General features: G+C 47.5%; 1 protein-coding gene across 1 annotated transcript in view; it reads left to right on the forward strand.

Moving 5' to 3' along the window:
* The window catches only part of MIA3 (MIA SH3 domain ER export factor 3), a 59,637-nt gene that overhangs the window by 18,174 nt on the left and 18,688 nt on the right, over positions 1-22,775 (forward strand). Inside the window, exons 8-16 of the mRNA XM_044291292.1 lie at positions 11,427-11,527; positions 11,761-11,923; positions 14,325-14,456; positions 15,958-15,979; positions 17,404-17,492; positions 17,567-17,644; positions 20,572-20,682; positions 21,565-21,636; positions 21,995-22,099. Of these exons, the coding sequence (XP_044147227.1) occupies positions 11,427-11,527; positions 11,761-11,923; positions 14,325-14,456; positions 15,958-15,979; positions 17,404-17,492; positions 17,567-17,644; positions 20,572-20,682; positions 21,565-21,636; positions 21,995-22,099 (873 nt within the window). The remainder of the gene's footprint in view (positions 1-11,426; positions 11,528-11,760; positions 11,924-14,324; positions 14,457-15,957; positions 15,980-17,403; positions 17,493-17,566; positions 17,645-20,571; positions 20,683-21,564; positions 21,637-21,994; positions 22,100-22,775) is intronic.

The following is a 22,775-nucleotide window of genomic DNA, read 5'->3' on the forward strand; positions in this document are numbered from 1 at the left end:
TCAACAATTCTTAATCGTAGGTCTTCTGAGAGCTCTTTTGTGCGAGGCATCATTCACATCAGGCAATGCTTCTTGTGAAAAGCAAACCCAGAACTGGTGTGTGTTCTTTATAGGGCAGGGCAGCTGTAACCAACACCTCCAATCTCATCTCATTGATTGGACTCCAGTTGGCTGACACCTCACTCCAATTAGCTCTTGGAGATGTCATTAGTCTAGGGGTTCACATACTTTGTCCACCTGCACTGTGAATGTTTACATGGTGTGTTCAATAAAAACATGGTAACATTTAATTCTAAGTGTGTTATTAGTTTAAGCAGACTGTGATTGTCTATTGTTGTGACTTAGATGAAGATCAGATCACATTTTATGACCAATTTGTGCAGAAATCCATATCATTCCAAAGGGTTCACATACTTTTTCTTGCAACTGTATAAATAAGATGACAAAATACGAGAGTATTGCGATATGCATCCACCCCTACATACAGGGTAATACAGCGCCACATACCTCTTACATCCAGTGACGTCTCTTTGATGTAGATTTTCTCTTTCCTCATCTTCTCCTATCAGACCTTCAGACATCAGTTTTCAGCCATTTCTTGTCTCTGCAGTTTGACAAACAAAATCTTAGTTTACTACTTTTCCATCATCCTCCCATCTTCTGGACAAATCATCCTACCACCCCCAATACTGTGCCGCTGTGCTCCCCAATACTATACTGCAGAAACAGATAAACCCCCTGATAATACTAGTACCATGCAGATAGTGCCCCTCAATAATTACTGGCACAGTGCCCTAAAATAACTGCGCCCAGCAAATAGTGCCCCGATACTAATAGTGTAAACATAACGTCTCCCAAACATAATTGTGGTAAGCTGATACTGTGCCAAGGTGCCCCCACAGTAATAGTGCTCCCAAAAGTCCCACCAATAGTAATAATTCTCTGCTAGAGCACACATGGTAGTAATAGTGCTCCTACAGTGCCCCCACCATGTCCCCACGGTGCCCCAGAAGTAATAATGCTCCCATAGTGCCCATACTAGTAATCATGTTTCCCATAGACCCCCAGTAGTAATAAAGCCCATCATAATGCCCCCCAGTAGTATTAATTCTCCTTATAATGTGCCAGTGCAAAAAATACCCCCTTTTAATGCCCCCAGTTGAGCTAATGTCCCGATTGTGTCCCCATAATGTGCAAGTATAAAATGCCCCTATATAGTGCCCCCATAGTGCTCCTCTCCCCCCTTCTTCCTAGTGCCTCCCATAATGTACCAGTATAAAATGCCCCATATATAGTGCCCCAGTAGATGCCCCCAATGTCCCCCATAATTTGCAAGTATAAAATACCTTCTTAGTGCCCCCATAGACGAGCCCATAGTACTCCTCTCTCCCCTTCCCCATAGCACCCACCTTAATGTGCCCCAGTATAAAATGCCCCTATACAGACCCCCAAATAAAATACCTCTTCTTTGTGGTCTCAGTAGAAGCCCCCATAGTGCCACCCAATAATGTGCCAGTAAAAAGTGCCCCCAGAGATGCCCCCAAACATGTGCCAGTAGTAGTACCATATGAAAAAAATAAACACTTACCTCCATCAGGCTGGCAGCGATGCGATGCAGGCCTCTTCCAGCCTGACGTCATTGCGCCGCCTGCATCGGCCTCTAATAGGCTGCCGGCCTAGTACCTGCAGCCTATCACAGGAACGGGGAAGAGACACGCCTCACCCTCCCAGCACTTTCATCTGTATCGCTGTCCTGAGGACGGCGATACAGATGACTATGGAGATGAGCGCTTCCACAATGGAAGCGCTCATCTCCCTGTGCCCCGCTGCCCACCACGTCACCAGTGGCCAACGGGGCTCAAAAGGCAGCTGCATTGGGCCCCCCAGGAGCAACTGGGCCTGGGGCAGCTGCCCCTTTTGCCCCGCATTAAAGCCGGCTCAGGACAGATCGCCGCTGCACTAGCGGCGGCGGCCAGCGTTTTAAAGGGGAATCAGTGGGGGGGGGGGGCAAGGAATAACCTAGGGGGGGGGACAATTTCCCCCCCTTGCTCCCCTGTAGAGACGCCTATGGGCCCTATGTAAACCAATCCACCCAAGGAATCGGCTGATATGACTATGGTGGAAATTTGTTACTGAGGTTCATGACCCTAACTGATAATATCTTCTGAGCTTTCCTAATATAAATGGAAGTCCTCCCATAGATCTGCACAGCTTAGTGTACACTGCCACCTAGTGGCATCTGGGGGTTCTGTCCTATTTGTAAACTGAGAAAATAACAGCCAGTCTTGTAAATTGGCACTTCTCAAATTGGCGCCCCAAATTGTTGATGAGGCGTCTCTCAGGAGGCAGTTTTGACTGATTATATGCGGCATATGCTCATGGAGCTGTGGCGCCAAACACCAATCAGCCTCTGGTGCCAGAATTAACGCAGCTCCCGTTCAAGGGAACGTAACCCGATACGGCCAGGACACTTGGGGTGGGGCTGTGCTTGTTTCGGCGGCTGCAGGGAACTGGTGGCAGTACCGGGTGTCGGACCCCTGCGGATCGGATATTGATGACCTATCCTGCGGATATCCTGGGGTCATCCACATCAGGACCTAGTTAGATTGTAACGACAGCTTAGGGCGAATTCACACAGATGTATTTTGTGGCGTTTTTCAGGACTTTTGCATATTTCACATTGGTGTTTTTTGGTGTGTTTTTGTTTTGTTTTATGTGGAAAAAAACTCCAGCTCCGAGCTCCAGGTGTTAGCTGAAAGTTTATGGGAAATATAATTTGTAGGACACAGTCGTTCTAGTTTTCACTTATTTTAATTTTTTTTATGCAGCATTTTTACACAGTTTTTTTTTTTTTTTTCACGTTTAATAATGCAGATTCGTACAATGGCAGTTAAGTGATCATAAATTTATGGAAAAATGCAGAATAAATGTATAAAGAAATATAAATAGTAAAAAAAAATGGATGACACTAAGATTATACCAGTTATTAAATGACTCCAAAATTATACATAAATAAAAATAAAAAGTGACAGAAATAATAATAATACCAGCGCTAATATATTGTAATTCTACCCTTGTATCTCTCTATATATCATTATTTGTTCCTTAGGGGGTCATCCTATCCTGTAAACACCCCTTAAAATGCCCAGGTCTCTCATACAGAACTTACTTACCTGGTCCCCAACTCCTACGTCCCTCCGGATCCCTCCACTGCATCTTCCCATTGTGCAGATCACAACATTCGGCGATGGGGTGTGTGCTATTGGCGGCACCCTCCCATCGCCGGATGTTGGGATCTGCACGACTGGGAGATGCCGGTCAGGGATCCGGAGGGACGTAGGAGTGGGGGACCAGGTAAGTATTTTCTGTATGAGGGACCCGGGCATTCCAGGGGGTGTTTACAGGATCGGATAACCCCCTTTAATGTGTGCGCACATAATATTATTCACCTTTCGTGAGACCCTCGCGGTATGATATCAAAGACAAAAAATCAATTAAAAAGAGTTTTAAAAAATGTATTATTGATTTTATATTTTTTCTCTTATTTCTCTTCATTTTGATTATTTTCATTCTTGAAAAAAATGAAAAACAACAAAAAAATAAGGCCATCCATATGTTTGAAATGAATTCTACTAAAACCAAATGCACGCTGTTTCTATGGCTTTCAGCCTTGGATGCTTTCACGTGCATCATGTGTGAAGACGGGGGAGTGTTTAGGATAAATTCTTCTCCTCGTCCATGGAATCCGCTCCTAGTTTTGACTTAAAGGGGTTGTCCCGCGAAAAATATTCTACAGGTTTCAAAACAGCTTCTGGATCTGAATACTAATGTAATTGCATGTAATTCAAAATTTTCCATAGAAACGGGGTTATTCAGTAAAATGTATCAGTATAGCGCCACCTGCTGTTTGTTTTTTTTATTTCTTTGCCCTGCTCACCGAGATGGCCGCACATGCTCAGTTTCATCATTCAACTGCCTCCTGAGCTGAAAGGGAGAGCTGAGACACGCCTCCTGAGCTGAGACACGCCTCCTGAGCTGTGACAGGGAGAGCTGAGACACGCCTCCTGAGCTGTGACAGGGAGAGCTGAGACACGCCTCCTGAGCTGTGACAGGGAGAGCTGAGACACTCCTCCTGAGCTGTGACAGGGAGAGCTGAGACACTCCTCCTGAGCTGTGACAGGGAGAGCTGAGACACTCCTCCTGAGCTGTGATAGGGAGAGCTGAGACACGCCTTCTGAGCTGTGACGGGGAGAGCTGAGACACGCCTCCTGAGCTGTGACAGGGAGAGCTGAGACACGCCTCCTGAGCTGTGACAGGGAGAGCTGAGACACGCCTCCTGAGCTGTGATAGGGAGAGCTGAGACACGCCTTCTGAGCTGTGACGGGGAGAGCTGAGACACGCCTCCTGAGCTGTGATAGGGAGAGCTGAGACACGCCTTCTGAGCTGTGACAGGGAGAGCTGAGACACGCCTCCTGAGCTGTGATAGGGAGAGCTGAGACACGCCTTCTGAGCTGTGACGGGGAGAGCTGAGACACGCCTCCTGAGCTGTGATAGGGAGAGCTGAGACACGCCTTCTGAGCTGTGACAGGGAGAGCTGAGACACGCCTCCTGAGCTGTGATAGGGAGAGCTGAGACACGCCTTCTGAGCTGTGACGGGGAGAGCTGAGACACGCCTCCTGAGCTGTGATAGGGAGAGCTGAGACACGCCTTCTGAGCTGTGACAGGGAGAGCTGAGACACGCCTCCTGAGCTGTGATAGGGAGAGCTGAGACACGCCTTCTGAGCTGTGACGGGGAGAGCTGAGACACGCCTCCTGAGCTGTGATAGGGAGAGCTGAGACACGCCTTCTGAGCTGTGACAGGGAGAGCTGAGACACGCCTCCTGAGCTGTGACAGGGAGAGCTGAGACACGCCTCCTGAGCTGTGACAGGGAGAGCTGAGACACGCCTCCTGAGCTGTGACGGGGAGAGCTGAGACACGCCTCCTGAGCTGTGACGGGGAGAGCTGAGACACGCCTCCTGAGCTGTGACAGGGAGAGCTGAGACACGCCTCCTGAGCTGTGACAGGGAGAGCTGAGACACGCCTCCTGAGCTGTGACAGGGAGAGCTGAGACACGCCTCCTGAGCTGTGACAGGGAGAGCTGAGACACGCCTCCTGAGCTGTGACAGGGAGAGCTGAGACACGCCTCCTGAGCTGTGACAGGGAGAGCTGAGACACGCCTCCTGAGCTGTGACGGGGAGAGCTGAGACACGCCTCCTGAGCTGTGACGGGGAGAGCTGAGACACGCCTCCTGAGCTGTGACATTAATCATGGGAGAACCCCTTTAAAAAAAATGCATCAAAGAATTGTATCAGAACAGCAGGTGTGAGAGCACCCTAAGTCTGCATTCACACACAGCGCTTTACATGACGTTTTTAAAGGAAACCTTTGAAAATGTCATGTTCCTGCATAGTCGTCTCATGAGTGCTTTAGTGCACTTCAGTGCAGTCAGTGCACCACAGCTTTTCACTGCTGGCCACACCCCTCTGCACTGGGAGTTCTGACAAAAGGCATTCTGGGAGTTGTAGTTTTGCAGCAGTTGGAATGCTGGAAGTTGCCCTTTGCCCTACGGCATCACTCATGGAGGCTACATTTAAGTTTCTCATGAAATATCCAAGATAGCAGAGCAGGCGAGTGTCCTCCATATGCAGATGGAAGCTTCCTGCATTGAGCTCCCTCTAGTGGTGGCAATGTGCAACCAGAACTTTGTCATATAACTCTGACTGTGTGAGAGAAGCAGGGGATTTGACCCCGTATCAAGGTCCCGTCTAATATTTACCTGGAGATTATAGCACGCCCCTGACAGGAGGCGCTCTGGAGGATTTTCATGCCTTTCATCACACAGTTCCTGTGGTTCTGCTAAGACAAGCAAGTCCGCTCCACCAGTTTTGCAGCAAGTCCTGGCAGCGATCCGTCGTGGCATTTAACTAATGTGAAATTAGTCAATTTTCTGTTTCAGTGACCGGGAGTCAATATGGATTATTAATCCTCCGGCTGTCGGCAGGGTAAACATTGGGCAGAGCGGAGGATTTATTGAAAACCAGTTCTTGGCTTCAGAGCCTGAGACGTACCATCAGTAATGATCTGAGCGCGAGCGGAAATCCGGAATTATCCCATCTACTATGTCTTCAGATGTACAATCTACTGAAAGCTACAGACACAGTATAAGCTCCGTTGCGTGCATTGGGGCCCGCAATTTGAGGTCTCCAATGCACGGGCAACCTCCGTGCGGCGGCCGGGACGGATCCAGACCCATTTAACTTGAATGGGTCCATGATCCGTCTGGTCCGCAAAAAGATAGAACAAGTTCTATTTTGTTGCGGAACGGAAGCACAGATCGGAACCCCAGGGAAGCACTCCGTAGTGCTTCCGTGGGGTTCCGCTCTGCACAGCATCTCCGGATTTGCGGACCAATTCAAGTGAAAGGGTCCACATCCGTGATGCGGAATGCACATGGCCGGGGCCCCGTGTATTGTGGAACCGCTGTATGCAGCCCGCAGTACGGTCACCGGAGCACAACGGCCTTGTGAACAAGCCCTAACCCTGTATATTGTGTGGTTGTATGGCAGTTTTTTTCTATATATACAAGGACATTGTATGGGTGTTTTTCTATATATCCCAGGACAGTGTATGGCAGTTTTTCTATATATACCAGGACAGTGTATGGCAGTTTTTCTATATATACCAGGACAGTGTATGGCAGTTTTTCTATATATACCAGGACATTGTATGGGAGTTTTTCTATATATACCAGGACAGTGTATGGCAGTTTTTCTATATATACCAGGACAGTGTATGGCAGTTTTTCTATATATACCAGGACAGTGTATGGCAGTTTTTCTATATATACCAGGACATTGTATGGGAGTTTTTCTATATATACCAGGACAGTGTATGGCAGTTTTTCTATATATACCAGGACAGTGTATGGCAGTTTTTCCATATATACCAGGACATTGTATGGGAGTTTTTTTCTATATATACCAGGACATTGTATGGCAGTTTTTCTATATATACCAGGACATTGTATGGGAGTTTTTCTATATATACCAGGACATTGTATGGCAGTTTTTCTATATATACCAGGACAGTGTATGGCAGTTTTTCTATATATACCAGGACATTGTATGGGAGTTTTTCTATATATATGAGGACATTGTATGGGAGTTTTTCTATATATATGAGGACATTGTATGGGAGGTTTTTCTATATATATACCAGGACATTGTATGGGAGTTTTTCTATATATACCAGGACATTGTATGGCAGTTTTTCTATATATACCAGGACAGTGTATGGCAGTTTTTCTATATATACCAGGACATTGTATGGGAGTTTTTCTATATATATGAGGACATTGTATGGGAGGTTTTTCTATATATATACCAGGACATTGTATGGGAGTTTTTCTATATATATGAGGACATTGTATGGGAGGTTTTTCTATATATATACCAGGACATTGTATGGGAGTTTTTTTCTATATATACCAGGACATTGTATGGGAGTTTTTCTATATACCCCAGGACAGTGTATGGCAGTTTTTTTTTCTATATATACAAGGACATTATATGGGAGTTTTTTTCCATATATACCAGGACATTGTATGGGAGTTTTTCTATATATACTAGGACATTGGGAGTTTTTTTTTTCTATATAAACCAGGACATTATTAAAGGGATTGTCCAGGCCTTTTAATATTGATGACCTATCATCAAGATCGGATCAGCAGTGGTCTGACACCCGGCACCCCCGCCCTCTCTTCCTGTCCGCTGCTGTATGTCTATGGACCCCCCCCCCACTCCAATGTCTAAGATGTTGTGTTGATATCTTTGCCGCCATGTTCACCTGACAACCCTGGTCTTGGATCCCCCCAGTAATCCAGTTTAAGGGTACGTTCAGTTGGAGGATTTTGGGTCCGTGTTTTAGCCTGAATTCGGTGCCAAAAACCAGGCCGAATCTGTGCTGAAACCACCTCCCATTGTTTTCAGTGGGAGGCCACGTCGCAGTTCCTGTAGCCGAGGGTTTTTGCCACGTGTTTTTTCTAGACCACTCCAATATACAAATTCATTCTTGGTGCGGTTAACGCTGATGGGATGCAGCGGAAAATCCGCTGCGTATTACGATAGCAGCAAAGTGATTGAGATTTCAGCCCATTCGCTGCAGAAAAAGTCTGCACAGGAATTAAAATGTGGTCTAGATTTTAAAGGGGTTGTCCAGGTTCGCAGCCCCCTACCCCACCTCACGGATTTTCGGAGGAAAGGCTACGTATCTGCCTCCTTCTTTGGTCCACAGCTGTAGTCTCAACACTCGGGTCCAATTTCTGGAGTGGCGGGGTCACATGTGCCGCTGCAGGGTGGAATTAACCATTGACGTGCAGCTTGCGGGACAGTGACAAGTAGGGACACTGAGGCTGCAGCGGTGGACTGAAGAGCCGGAAGGGAGGAGGTAAGTATTCTTCTCTCCACGGGTCAAGCGAAGCCATGTTAATTTATGTCTTAGAATCCACAGCAAAACGTGCTCCATGCGGATTTTGCCGTGGATTACTCCACCTTGATGTCCACATCTGGACCTGTCCTAAGGCTGGGTTCCCACACTGCAGTTTTTCCGCACGTTTTTTTTCCTTTTTTTTTTTAGAAAACAACACACACATGCATATTACTGTGTTTTCAAGGTGCATTAAAAAAAAAGTGTCCCTTCATGCAGTTTTTGAATGAAAAAAAAAAAGAAAGAAAACAGAAAACCTGCCCCTGTGGGAGCCCTGCCCAAAGGAAGCGAATGATGGCTGTTAACGTCCTGTCCGTGTGTTAGGGATGCAGTGGTGGGGGCCATGCAGTCACATGACCGTCATGTGACCACATGGTCAGGACATCCCGTAGATGACCCGTTACGCCGCCCCTCATTGCTGACTCCAGACGCAGCCTTGTGACCGTAGCCCGCGTCGTAACTATGGAAGTATGAGTCCATCTAGTTATTAAAGGGGTCTTCCTATATAGGAATGGGTTAAATAGACAGGCCCTTTAAGGAGTTTGGTGACTGAAATAAGTGATCTGGAGACTATGTGGATCCCTGATTTCCAACCTGTGGCCCTCCAGCCGCTGCAGAACTACAACTCCCAGCATGCCGCGACAGCCGCAGTCTGCCAGGTCATGCTGAGTTGTAGTTTCCCAGCTGCTGCAGTTTGTAATTACTAATGAGATGGACAAGCTGGCCCATTCTGGTGTCCTGAGAGGCGTTTCCACCTGTAGATTAAAACACTTTTTTACTTTTTAATCAGTTTTAATTTTAAGAATGCATTTTTTTTTATTTTTTTTTTACAATTATACACCTAAAATCCTCCACTTCACATCTATATCGCGATATCCGGAGGTCTGCAGGTGACAGCAGCTGTCACAGACTGCCCACGACAGCAGGTCAGCTGACCCTGACGTAGAACTACAAGATCCGGCCTGCACTGCGGTCAGCATCACACGACGCGGTGCTGACCATAGAGTGACGTGTCGTCTAGTTATAGAAGGGAACAAGCACCGGGCGCACTTAGGGTTAATGATGTGGACTTATAATAGGCCCCCTGCTGCGCCGGCCTACTTCCGCGTTGTCGCCTCTTAGTGACGTCACCGCATCCGGGAACTGCCGGGAGTCTGTGTGGTGACGTGTTGTTATGACAGGAGGCGAAGTTCAGAGCAGCTGAGGCAGCGGCAGGTGAGACCGCAGTGTGCGCTATGGAGAGGAGGCTGAGCGTTATACACGGGGAGCAGAGGAGGATGAGCGTTATGCACGGGGAGCAGAGGAGACTGGACATTATATATACAGGGGGCAGAGGAGACTGGACATTATATATACGGGGGGCAGAGGAGACTGGACATTATATATACGGGGGGCAGAGGAGACTGGACATTATATATACAGGGGGCAGAGGAGACTGGACATTATATATACAGGGGGCAGAGGAGACTGGACATTATATATACAGGGGGCAGAGGAGACTGGACATTATATATACAGGGGGCAGAGGAGACTGGACATTATATATACAGGGGGCAGAGGAGACTGGACATTATATATACAGGGGGCAGAGGAGACTGGACATTATATATACAGGGGGCAGAGGAGACTGGACGTTATATATACGGGGGGCAGAGGAGACTGGACATTATATATACGGGGGGCAGAGGAAACTGGACATTATATATACAGGGGGCAGAGGAGACTGGACATTATATATACAGGGGGCAGAGGAGACTGGACATTATATATACGGGGGGCAGAGGAAACTGGACATTATATATACAGGGGGCAGAGGAGACTGGACATTATATACGGGGGGCAGAGGAGACTGGACATTATATATACAGGGGGCAGAGGAGACTGGACGTTATATATACGGGGGGCAGAGGAGACTGGACATTATATATACGGGGGGCAGAGGAGACTGGACATTATATATACAGGGGGCAGAGGAGACTGGACATTATATATACGGGGGGGAGAGGAGACTGGACATTATATATACGGGGGGGAGAGGAGACTGGACATTATATATACGGGGGGGAGAGGAGACTGGACATTATATATACGGGGGGGAGAGGAGACTGGACATTATATATACGGGGGGGAGAGGAGACTGGACATTATATATACGGGGGGGAGAGGAGACTGGACATTATATATACGGGGGGGAGAGGAGACTGGACATTATATATACGGGGGGGAGAGGAGACTGGACATATATACGGGGGGGAGAGGAGACTGGACATATATACAGGGGGCAGAGAGGAGACTGGACATTATATATACAGGGGGCAGAAGAGACTGGACATTATATATACGGGGGGGGAGAGAGGAGACTGGACATTATATATACGGGGGGCAGAAGAGACTGGACATTATATATACGGGGGGGAGAGGAGACTGGACATTATATATACGGGGGGGGAGAGGAGACTGGACATTATATATACGGGGGGGAGAGGAGACTGGACATTATATATATATATATATATATATATATATGGGGCAGAGGAGACTGGACATTATATATACAGGGAGCACAGGAGACTGGACATTATATATACAGGGGGCAGAGGAGACTGGACATTATATATACAGGGGGCAGAGGAGACTGGACTTTATATATACGGGGGGGGGGGGGCAGAGGAGACTGGACATTATACAGGGTGCACACACTATAATATAGAGGCGATGGATGTCCGTTGTGTTGATGTGAGGTCAGAACCAGGATCCGTGTTCTGTTACTGCAGATACCGGATCTTATTCTAGTTCCTGTTATCGGAGTTCTTCCCGGTGACGTAGGGGGCACATACATCCCTCATGTTACACGCAGTATTACATAGGGGAGGCTCTTATAGGTGCTTTTCCCTGTGTTTAGTTTCTATACGTGCTATGGAGCTGTGTGCTGTCCCATAGAATGGCTGATAACAGAGAGCAGTCGCTCAGACAGAACTCTACAGCAAGTGGCTACCAGATGAGGTCACGTTAACTCTGACATCTGCTCAATATGAGAGGCGAGGTGTCGGCTAATATGGCCGCCAGTAGTGCCCCATAGAGGCCCCCTGTCCAGTCCTGTAGTAATACGTGGAACTGACCAGCTGGGGCGGGTGCCCTGTGTGCGTGTGTCATGGCTGCTGGTATGATTGGGGGGTCCGTGAGTCGTAGGGTGACCCACCCTCTCTATATTAATAACATTATACTGGTCTCTGGAGGCGGTCAGCAGGTCCCCTGAATGTACTGCTGACCCATGCTATCATGGATGAGATGGAACAAGAAGACCCTACAGCATCCTCCTTCTCCCCATCACTGGACCCGCAGCCAGACATGGGGACCCTCCCCACCTTGTACGCTCTCCTGGTCTCCAGAGTCCTCCAGGTTAGTACATCTATCTCGTATCCCCTTGTAGAAGGGACGGCACTCCTAGCAGTCAGCCTGTGTCAGTAGGTGGTGGCAAAGCCGAGGGGGGGAGATTAAAGTTGGTAGAAATAAATAGCGTAATGATGTATATTGCTCTGACTAGTCACTACCGCGTGGCATCCACATACGGAGGATATAACGCCCCGCCAGGATTTAACTTGTCCTCCTGTGTGACTAGGACAGGTTTTGTGTGTACTCCTAGGACAGCGGCCATTTTATTTTTCCTAGTTATTGCTCCCTGGACAAAACGAGACATTATAACTAATGAAAGGTATTTGGTAATATATTTATAATTAAGTAATATTTAAATATTTTCATTTTCTTAACTCCCGGAGAACCCTTTTAAGCCTATTTATAGCTGGTCCTGCTGTCGGCCGAGGAGTGGATACAGCTGTATCCGATGTAGACAATGCTCTGTGAGCTGCACACATCTCTCTGCTAGTTTGCTACAATGTATCAGTCCGGGCGGTTGTCCTATTTCTTTCTGCTGTAACTTCTTGATACTTTGTAACGCAGCCACCGATGTAATGGGGGAGGGTTGTCTACTTTAAAGGGGTTCTACGGCCTTCTCATTGTTTACCGCAGGCCCAGTGACGTCACGACTTGTATCAACTGGCCTGAACAGAGCTTAGCCGCCCGCGCCCAGGCCAGTTGATACTAGTCGTGATGTCACTGGGTCAGCGGTAAACAGTGAGAAGGCGGCGGTGCTGCTGGAGGATAGATCATCAGTTAAAACAAACTGTAGAACCCCTTTAAGTTTGTGTCAATGTGCAGCCGGTGGGGGGGAGCGTGACCTGTGCGCTGCAGGTGTGGACTGTAGCGCGGCCCGAGGTGGATGAGCAGACAAGAACCGTTTCGCTACCCTGTGAGGAGGGGGTGACCTTCGCTCTGGTGGCGTAACTTTTAGATAGTCTGTGGGAACTGTGACTGTAGTTTTTTTTACTTTCTTGCAGAGGAGAGACTGATGGAGTCATAGATAGTCATGGCCTCCAACTTTGGCTCTGTAGCTGTTTTGAAGCTTCAACTTCCATCAAGCTGGGAGTTGTGGTTTCACAGCTGCAGGAAAGCCGCACCTCAGTTCTGTGACTGCGTCACCTTGAATTTTACTGGAACTAGAATCATATTCTTTTTATGACTTTTCTGATTGTGATTTCTTATATATTTTTCCCGTACATGATTATGGGGGCGGCCAGCTTTGTTAAAGGGGTTGTCAGAGATTTTGTCCAACTCTCAGGACCCTGACGATCAGCTGCTTGAAGAGGCTGGAGCGCCGCGGCCTCTTCCTAGGTCAGTGATCTCACATTCATTGTTCACATGGCCTGGGGCGGCTCAGTTCCATTGAAATGAATGGACGAGGACTGCAATACCAAGCACGGCCACTATACAATTTACGGCGCTGTGCTTGGTAAGCTGTGAGGAGGTCGCAGTGCTCAGTGGGGGTGGTCCCGGGACTCGGACCCCCTCCTATTCATATATTGATGGCTTATCAGTATCAAAATGTCGGACAACCCTTTAACAGCATTCAGATATTTGCCTCACAGCAGCCATAGGAGCCTGGAGCCTGGAGGTGACTTATTGATTTCTATGGGAGAATGTTGTGGGCATGCTCTGTGACCCGTGCAGGGGTTGTGCCAAGTTTTAATGTTATCCCCTATCCACAGGATAAGGGATAAGTGGCTGATCTGTGGGGGTCTGGCCACTAGTACCCCTGCTGATCATTAGAATGGGGCCTGCGTTCCCTGTTAGGAGAAGTAGACGTGCATGCGTGTCCACCACTCCATTCAGCTCTATGGGATCGCCATAGAGAATGAATGGAGCAGCAGGGCGCTTGCTCGACCCAATCCTCCAGCACGATGGGGGAGCAGGACCCCTGTTATTGGGGATCCCAGCAGTCAGACTCCCACCAATCAGTTATCCCTTATCTTCTGTATAGGGGAAGAATTTAAAAACTTGGGACGACCCCTTTATGGCATGGTCATTTAAGGGTTAAAGGGGTATTCCTATCAGGGACACTCATGGCACCATCAGATAGGTGCTGGTCCCACCTCTGGTACCCACTCCTGTCTTCATAACTGGGCCCCCAAAGTGCAGGGGGAGAGCAGGACTTCTGATAGCCAACCGCGCTCTGAATTGCATTGGGGGTCCCTGTACATTTCTGTTGCTATCCATATGGATTTATAATAATAATATTTTTCTATAGCGCCACCATATTCTGTAGCGCTTTACAAATTCATAGGGTTCATGTACAAATCAAAAGTAACTGGCTAATATACAACTGAAACACTAGGAGTCAGGGCCCTGCTCGCAAGAGCTTACAATCTATGATTTATGTTCATGAATGGATGTCTTTATGTTCCAGGTGGTGTCGGCTCTGCCAGAAGATTTCCAACCAGGCCCAGATTTCTACGGCATGCACTGGGAGCCCATCATCATCGCCTTCTTAGTGGGACTGCTCTCTTTCTTGATTTTCTTCTGGAGAACGTGTCTTTCGGTGAGTGCTCCATATTGTCCTCTAAAGCAGCGTCTCCCTCCTCTCAGTCTATATCTGTTGTGAAACTACAACTCCCAGCCAGGGCTGGTGTTGATCAGATGACATTCCCAGCGGGTTCTCACATCTCCTTCCTCTTCTTCTAAGGCCTCATGCACACGGCCGTTGTTTCGGTTTGCATCCGAGCCGCCGTTTTGGCGGCTTTGATGCGACCCATTCACTTCAATTGGGCCGCAAAAGATGCGGACAGCACTCCGTGTGCTGTCCGCATCTGTGGCTCCGTTCCGAGGGCCCGTTAAAAAAATATAACCTGTCCTATTCTTGTCCGCACTTTGCGGTCAAGAATAGGCATTTACATTGTCTATTCCGAGCAAGATAGACTTACAGGGGAATTCCTGTCTTACCAGATATCCACAGGATATGCCAATCTGCCCATAGGAGCAGGTCCCATCTTTGCGATCCGCCCCATGGGAGAAGGTGCCATCTTTGGGACCCCGCTCTATGACAGAACAAAAGGGTCTGGTGAAGCACTCTGCTCTTTCCTTTACTCCCAGCCAGCATGAATTGCTACATCAGCTTGGGTCCCAACCCTCCCTTATCTGGAGAAAGAGGTCCTGTGACCCCCAAGTCAAGATGGCCACTTTCTTCGGTAAAGTCTGTGGGAGTTATCGAGAGAGCTGGGCACTAAAACCAATGGGGGAAGCTACTTCTTCCAGTCATCAGACAGGTTTCACGGGACCACCGTTCTTTCAGTAGGCGATGGTCTTAAAGGTGTGTGGGGGGGGGGGGGGGGGGTTTACTCTTATCAGGTAACTAGGACATAACCACAGGATGGGAATAAAGGGGTTGGCTCATCTGAAACAATGGCAACACATTGCTAGGATATGCCCCCATAGTCTAATAGGTGCAGGTCCCACCTCTGGGACCCGCACCTATCTCGTAAACTAAGCAGGCAAAGTCCCAGAGGGCGCACCGCGCATGTGCAGATGGCCCCCATTCATTTCTATGGGGCTGCCGAAAATAGCCGAGCGCTGGCTTGGCTATTTCCATCTACCCCATAGAAATTAATGGAAGCGGTGGCTACACAAGTGCGGTGCACTCCCATTAATTTCTATGGGGATTCCAAAAATAGCCGAGAGCGCCGCTCGGATAATTTAGTCGGGTAAATAGGAAGGCTTGGTGGTGGCCAGCCTCGTGTTAGGCTTCGTTGTAGAGATGGGTGTGGGCCCCAGAGGTGGGACCTGCCCCTATCACACTATGGGGGCATGCCCCCATTGTCTGAGCTGGGAATACCCCTTTAACCTTTTTGACCATGGAGAGATCTCTGAGCTCATGCATTAGGCCGGAGGCTTTTCTTAGCAGGCTGCTAATCTTATTTCCCTCGTGTTCCCTTTCACTGCCCCCCCCCCCCCCCCCCCCGCGCATCATGACCTTTGAAAGCTGCTATTGTAGACGCATGTGTAAGGGGACTTGAAATAGTAACGTATGATCTATTCTCTTGCAGGTGAAGAGCAGACTGTATCAAGGTAACACTTCTCCTGGTTGGGTCTATATCTTCTGTGTGTATTTCTGTGCTGCTGACCTTGGGTAGTCGAGTATCACAATGCTGCGTCAGCAAAGGCACAGAGTAAAAAAAAAACCTGTCCCAGTGACTAAGCAGGTTCATGGGCGGCCTGCATGTTGGCAACCATTTATTTAATCGATCCATTAAAATGATCCTCATATGTACCAAGGGGGAATCAAAAATTACCCGCACTCTGGATGTAGAATTTATTTTAATCAAATTTCAGAAAAAAACAAGTACATTATTGGTTCGACGTACTCTCCCCAGTCACTACTGTTCAAGGAAGGACCTTGAAACTGAACCCCAGGTTTTTTACTGTAGAAATTAATTTCTGAAGTTATTACCCGAAGTCTCGTGAGTCTTCGCAAAGTAATAACTTCGGCTCATAGGAGCCAATACATTCTAATACTGTACGGAGCTCCCGCTCTGTACAGTATTCTAACAAAGTTTTATGCAAATCGACTTCGGATGTTTCATCCCTAGTCACTATGTCGTCAGTTTCTTCTCTGGTACCTCCTATAACCACAGCACTTCCGCCTGCCTTATCACAGCTGTAACTGCCATGTCTTTGATGTGGTTGCAGGTTCTATCTACAAGTAATGTCTTACCTACGTGACTTTTAGCCACCTGTGCAGAACGGAAACCTTTTTTTTTTATGCATTTTGTTGAGAATCACAATTATTTGAATACAACATGGATAGCTACCAGAAAACATTTAAACTCCTATTTAGTGTAGACTAAAACAGTAAAAGCCTTTTCATGCTGAGATACGATGGCTTGGAATTACAGACTTGAAGCCTGCACTACTGAAAGAGTTTGGTGACTGTGCAGTGTTGTCATCGTGGAAAGATCTCACTTTCTGGGATAGTGACACTTATCTGCACTTGACAGAAATAAAAAGAGAAGGGGCATTAGGTCATCAGGATCTCTCAGTAGTGCAGCCTCAGGCTTTGGGCCTGAAACATCAAATCATTGTAACTCGACATAGACTTAAGATATTGAAAAGCTGTTTTCACATTGTTAGGCCTCATGTGCACGACCATTGTTGTGGTCCGCATCCGAGCCGTATTTTTTGTGGCTCGGATGCGGACCTATTCACTTCAATGGGGCCGCAAAAGATGCGGACAGCACTCCGCGTGCTGTCCGCATCCTCGGCCCCGCAAAAAAAAATATAGCATGTCCTATCCTTGTCCGTTTTGCGGACAAGAATAGGCATTTCTACAATGGGCGTTCCGTTCCGCAAATTGCGGAAGGCACACGGGCGTCTTCCGTTTTTTGCGGATCCGCGGGCTTGCAAAAAACGACACGGTCGTGTGCATGAGGCCTTATTTGAATTTTCTTCTGCTCGCTCTCCGGTATCATGACTTGTGAACCGTTTTCTTCCAGTGAGCGAGAAGCAGCTTGCTGAGAAGATCGCTGCGCTGATGAAAGAGAAAAGCCAGGCTTTGGAAAAAATATCTGAGTTTGAACAAAAGGTAAATTGATGAAACTGCTTGAGGTTAGAAGCTTCGCTGTGAGCTGCTGTTCATTCACTATTGTTGCTCCACAGATAAAAGATGCCAAGGAGTCTGAGGGCATGACCCAGCAGAAGAGCACGCACCTGCAGCAGGAGGTCACCACCCTCAAGGTAACAGCAGCTCCTTACAGGGCCAGACCTTCCCCGAAATCTCCGGCCATTAATGACTTTGCATTTTAAATACTATATCCTGTAACTTTCTGGTCAGGGCTTTGTTTTTTTTCTTTTACAGAGCTCCAGATCCTCTGCATAGCTATAGAGTTAAATGATAACATTCAAGAGCTTTTCCAGGACTTTACTAGTAATGACCTATCCTTAGGATAAGTCAGTGATGGCTAACCTCCGGCACTCCAGCTGTGGTGAAACTACGACTCCCAGCATGCTCCATTCATTTCTGTGGAGTTCTGAAAACAGCCAAGCAAGTGTACATCTTGGGAGTTGTAGTTTTACCACAGCTGGAGTGCCGGGGGTTAGACATCACAGGGATAGGTCATCAATATCAGATGAGTAGGGATGAGCGAACTTGTGTTTTTACAAGTTAGGGTTTTATTACAATTCCATTATGGATTCCGTTACCACGGGCCATAATGTAGTTCTATGACTGAATACATAACGGAATGCCTTTAAGAGGCATTCCATCATAATAGAAGTCTATGGGCTGCAAAACGGATCTGTCTGGTTTCCGTTATGCAGTCCTCTCTATGCTGCCCATAGACTTCGGTTATGACGGAGTGCCTCTTATAGGCATTCCGTTATGGATTCCGTCATAGAATTCCATTATGGCCCGTGGTAACGGAATCCATAGCGGAATTGTAATAAAACCCGAACCCGACCTTGTAAAATACAAGTTCACTCATCCCTAGAGATGAGCTGTTTTTACTGGCTGCAGAGCTGGAACCATGCATTGGTTATGCTTGTCTTGTGAAAATTGGCCCCAGTGTTCCTCATTATGCAACTGAGGGCTTCAGTGCACCAAAGGGTGTGGTCTAGCCTCTCAGTGCACCTTAGCTTTCCAGTGCTGGCCCCGCCCCTTGGTGCATTGGAACCCTCATTTGCATAAAGAATGAAAGTCACCAGCATCTCATCAGTGGGGGTCTGACACCCTCCCGTCACTGATCAGCTGTTTGAGAAGGCAGCGGTGCTTCTGTGAGTGCCGCGGCCTTCTCTCTGCCTTTCCTAGGGCAGTGACTAAACATTCTTCGGTCATGTGGGGCCGAGAGCAATCTCAAGCACAGCCTCTATACCAGGGATCAGCAACCTCCGGCACTCCAGCTGTTCTGAAACCACAACTCCCAGCATGCTCCATTCACTTCTGAGGGAGGTACAAGACCAGCCAAGCAAGTGTGTATGCTGGGACTTGTAGTTTCACAGCAGCTGGAGTGCCGAAGGCTGCTGACCCCTGCTCTAAACAATGTACGACGCTGTGCTCGGTAAGCAGCGGGAAGGCAGCAGCGCTCACATATTTTTGGGCTACCAGAATCATATTTGCACTTTTTGTTCATGTTGAATCGGGCTGCTTTCCACTATAACAGCCCCGTTTACCAGGTTAGACAGTCCTCTATTGTGTCTGACAGTCAGAAAGGAGCTTTAAACCCGCACTGGACATTTATAATTGGGTGGATTTAAAACCTAGAATCAGGTGTCTTACATTTGTGGGGAATGGTCCTAAATAGGATTAGTATGTATATGTAGGGGATTCGGAGCTGTGTCTCCGTAAAATAGAGCTCCGAGCACTTTAAAGGTAATCTGGTACCAGTTTTTAGGGCGCATTTACATGGCCCTATATTTCTCTCCACATCCGTTCTGCAATTTTCATTTCAGTGGGGCTGCAAAAGATGCAGATAGTACAGTGTGCTGTCCGCATCCGTACTTCCATTCTGTGGCCCCCACAAAAAGAAAGCATGTCCTATTGTCTGTAATTGTCGACAAGAATAGGTATTTCTATCAGAAGGACGTTCCGATCTGCAAAGTGCAGAACTCACATGGCTGGTGTCCGTGCTTTGCGGATCCCCAATTTCCAGACTGCAAAAACAGATACGGATGTGTGAATGGACCCTTAGGCTCCATTCACAAGTCCGCAAATGGGTCCGCATCCGTTGCGCAATTTTGCGGAACGGGAGCGGACCCATTCATTCTCTATGGGGACGGAATGGATGTGGACAGCACACAGTGAGTGGCGATTAAACCTGATATAATTGCAGTACAAAGGAGTGCCAGTTCCTTCCTTCAGTCACGCACCCGGAGTGACGTCCGCTAACCGCGCACCCATACCTTCACGCAGTGCCGCCCGACTATTCGTAACCAGCCCACAGTGTGCTGTCCGCATTTTTGGAGCGCGGCCCCGATCTTCCGGTCCGCAGCTCTGCAAAAGATAGAACATGTCCTATTCTTGTCCTTAGCTGCGGACAAGAATAGGCATTTCTATAGGGGGTGCCGGCCAGTTGTGTTGTGGATCCGCAATTTGCGGGTCCGTAACACACCACGGACGTGTGAATGGAGCCTTAAGCTGCTAGGTTCTAACCGTTCCAGCGCATGCCAATAAGTCCCCATATTCACGAGCTCCAGGTCTCTCCGCCCACCTGCCTCTGATTGACAGTTTATTTTCCAACTGAATCAGCAGCAGGTGGGCGGAGAGAGCCAAGAGCTCATGAATATTCAGGACCCCTTGGCATGATCTTGAGCTGTTTAGCCCAAGATTTTAGCAAAATGGCTGGCTGGGGCAATTAAAGTGACCCAGCATTTGGCTGAGAGGATCTGCCACTAATTTATATAGCCCTTCTAAGAATTGTAGTATCTCCCAATTGTTAATTAATAAGAGATCATTCAGGTGTTTCCGTGGGGTTTCCTCCGGGTACTCCGGTTTCCTCTCACGCTCCAAAGACATACTGATAGGGACCTTAGATTGTCAGTCCCATTGGGGACAGCGTGATAATAATGTCTGTAAAGCGCTGCGGAATATGTCAGCGCTATAGGAGTACAATAAATATATAAAATAAAAATAAAAGGAGATTTAAAGCCTCAGCTTTCTCTTCACTCAGGCCACTGTTAAGGATCTGAAGAACAACAACAAGCAGCTCGATGCCAAAATGAGGAACCTGCTGCATGAGATGGAGTCTCAGAAGGAACAGAACAAGCGGAAGCAGGAAATGGTGAGGAGGGGACGTGTGGTAACCTTTTACCTCTGAGGTCAGGCCCCTTTAATAACTCATGTACGGCTCCTGTCAGGGGCTCGCTGTATGTATAGTACTACACCTTCATAATGAAGATAGCATGGTTGTGGTGTCCCTCAGCCAATCAAGGCAGGATGCACACATGATTAATGGGAGGTCTGCCATCCTAACAGGCTCCCTATACATGCAGGACATATAGTTATCGTACCTTTTCACTGTCACTGCTGCAGTTTGCCCACGCCCGCTCCTCATGTCTGTAAGATGGCAGACAGATTCTCAGACTTCCCTAAGCACAGTGTACTTTGATAATCGAAGACGCTACTTCCCTGCTGTCTGATATACCAGTGCTGATCACGTCCGCTCTGTGTCCATCTTCTATCATTTCTTGGTGGGGGGAGGGCATCTTAGACAATCGAAGCATGCTGCGGCAAAGCAGTCTGGTGTTCATTTTACATGGTAATGAGATGAACCATCCTAGCAGCGACATTAAAAACGAGGGCACCAGGTATGGCAGCCGTACATTTCACCGGTATAGTAAATTTTTACTGGGAACTGGATTGTACAGTATGTGTTCTGTTTTATTTTTGGAAAGGCAGGGAATGCTTTAAAATATAACAGAGTAACTAATATTCAAGTTCTATCCTACCGCTGCCCCAATACCGCCAAGGTCAGAGATTGACGGGTAATAGGGTGCTGGAAGGAAACTGAGACCAATGGGGACAAAAATGGTGCTGATCCGTCATGTTGGTGATATTCCTGGGTGGCCCTTCTCCCATTTTCAGCAATTAATGTAATTGCAGAATAATATACAAGTAAATGGCAGACAAGTAAAAATGTTCCTGTTTTTTTTCCATTTTGCAGATCTATGAAGGGCAGAAATCTATAGAGCAACTCAAGGAGCAGTTTTTGCAGAACTCGGCAGAGCTCTCCGAGGTAGGTTTTACGGTGGCCATACGCCTTCAATAGCTGTCAGCCAACAGCCTTCTCTCCCGACTACCCCCCATCCCCATAAACCTGCATGCTGGGCCCCATTCTGTGAGCCAGATAGGAGAGCCACTAACAAGCAGTGCATTGCATCGTGATTTGAGGCCTGCATGTAATACTTCGCTGCAGTGGATGGCACGTCCCCAAGCAAAATCGGCTGTTTGCCAGGGCACTCAGCCCTGCATCAGTCGGCTTACAACCAAAGGGACTTTGATATTAGAGGAGTCGTCTGTGACAAGAGCAGCACTGGTTTATCTGCAATGTCTAACACTTGCATGTTGACTAATATCCTCATTTCTTGTTTCAGCTGCAAGTTGCATTAAACGAGGCAAAAATGAAAGAGCAGAAGGTTCGCAATGATCTCCGAATTTTTCAAGAGGAGAACTCTCGCCTGAAGGACACTAAGGAGCAGGTACTTCTCATTCGTTGTCCTCTGCTGGGGTCTTCACCATTGAGTGTTGTAACCTGGTGTCCATTGATATTTTTTTTGGGGGGGGGACTTTGACCTATCTGTATATGTACAACATTTTAATTAAAGCCAAAAAGGCTAACTTGACCCAGGTTTAAAGTGAATTTAAAATGTCATATATATTAGTGTGATTAAACAACACTTCAGTTGTTTGTCCCTCCAATGTGCTCTTGAATTGTCTGCGCACATCTCCACCGCCCTCATAGCAATCTCCTCTCGCTCCTCAGCAATCTATACAGTATTGCCTGTGAGCCAGTTCATTCACTGTCCACCAACTGATTCATAGACCGTGTCTCTAACAGACTTGTGAACAGAGGTCAGTTTATTCCCTGACTTTTTGATGCCGAAGATACGTGATGGAACATGGCTGACTGTACTGAGGGCTACCAAATTTCTGAATAGACTTAAGTGACTGATTCTAACTTATATTGGTGCCCTGGCTAATACTGTAATCCTACTGCAGATTCGCTGTCTCTGAATATTGAATTCTACCTAGCTGACTGCCTGCATCGGAACGGACAAACAAACACTTAAAAAAACTGAAACTCCAGTGACCATCTTCTTCAGGGGTATGGGCAGAATTGAGGACCTTAGCCAATGACACCCCAGTTTCCTGAAT

The sequence above is a fragment of the Bufo gargarizans genome, chromosome 4 (assembly GCF_014858855.1).
Source record: "Bufo gargarizans isolate SCDJY-AF-19 chromosome 4, ASM1485885v1, whole genome shotgun sequence".
Classification (NCBI taxonomy): domain Eukaryota; kingdom Metazoa; phylum Chordata; class Amphibia; order Anura; family Bufonidae; genus Bufo; species Bufo gargarizans.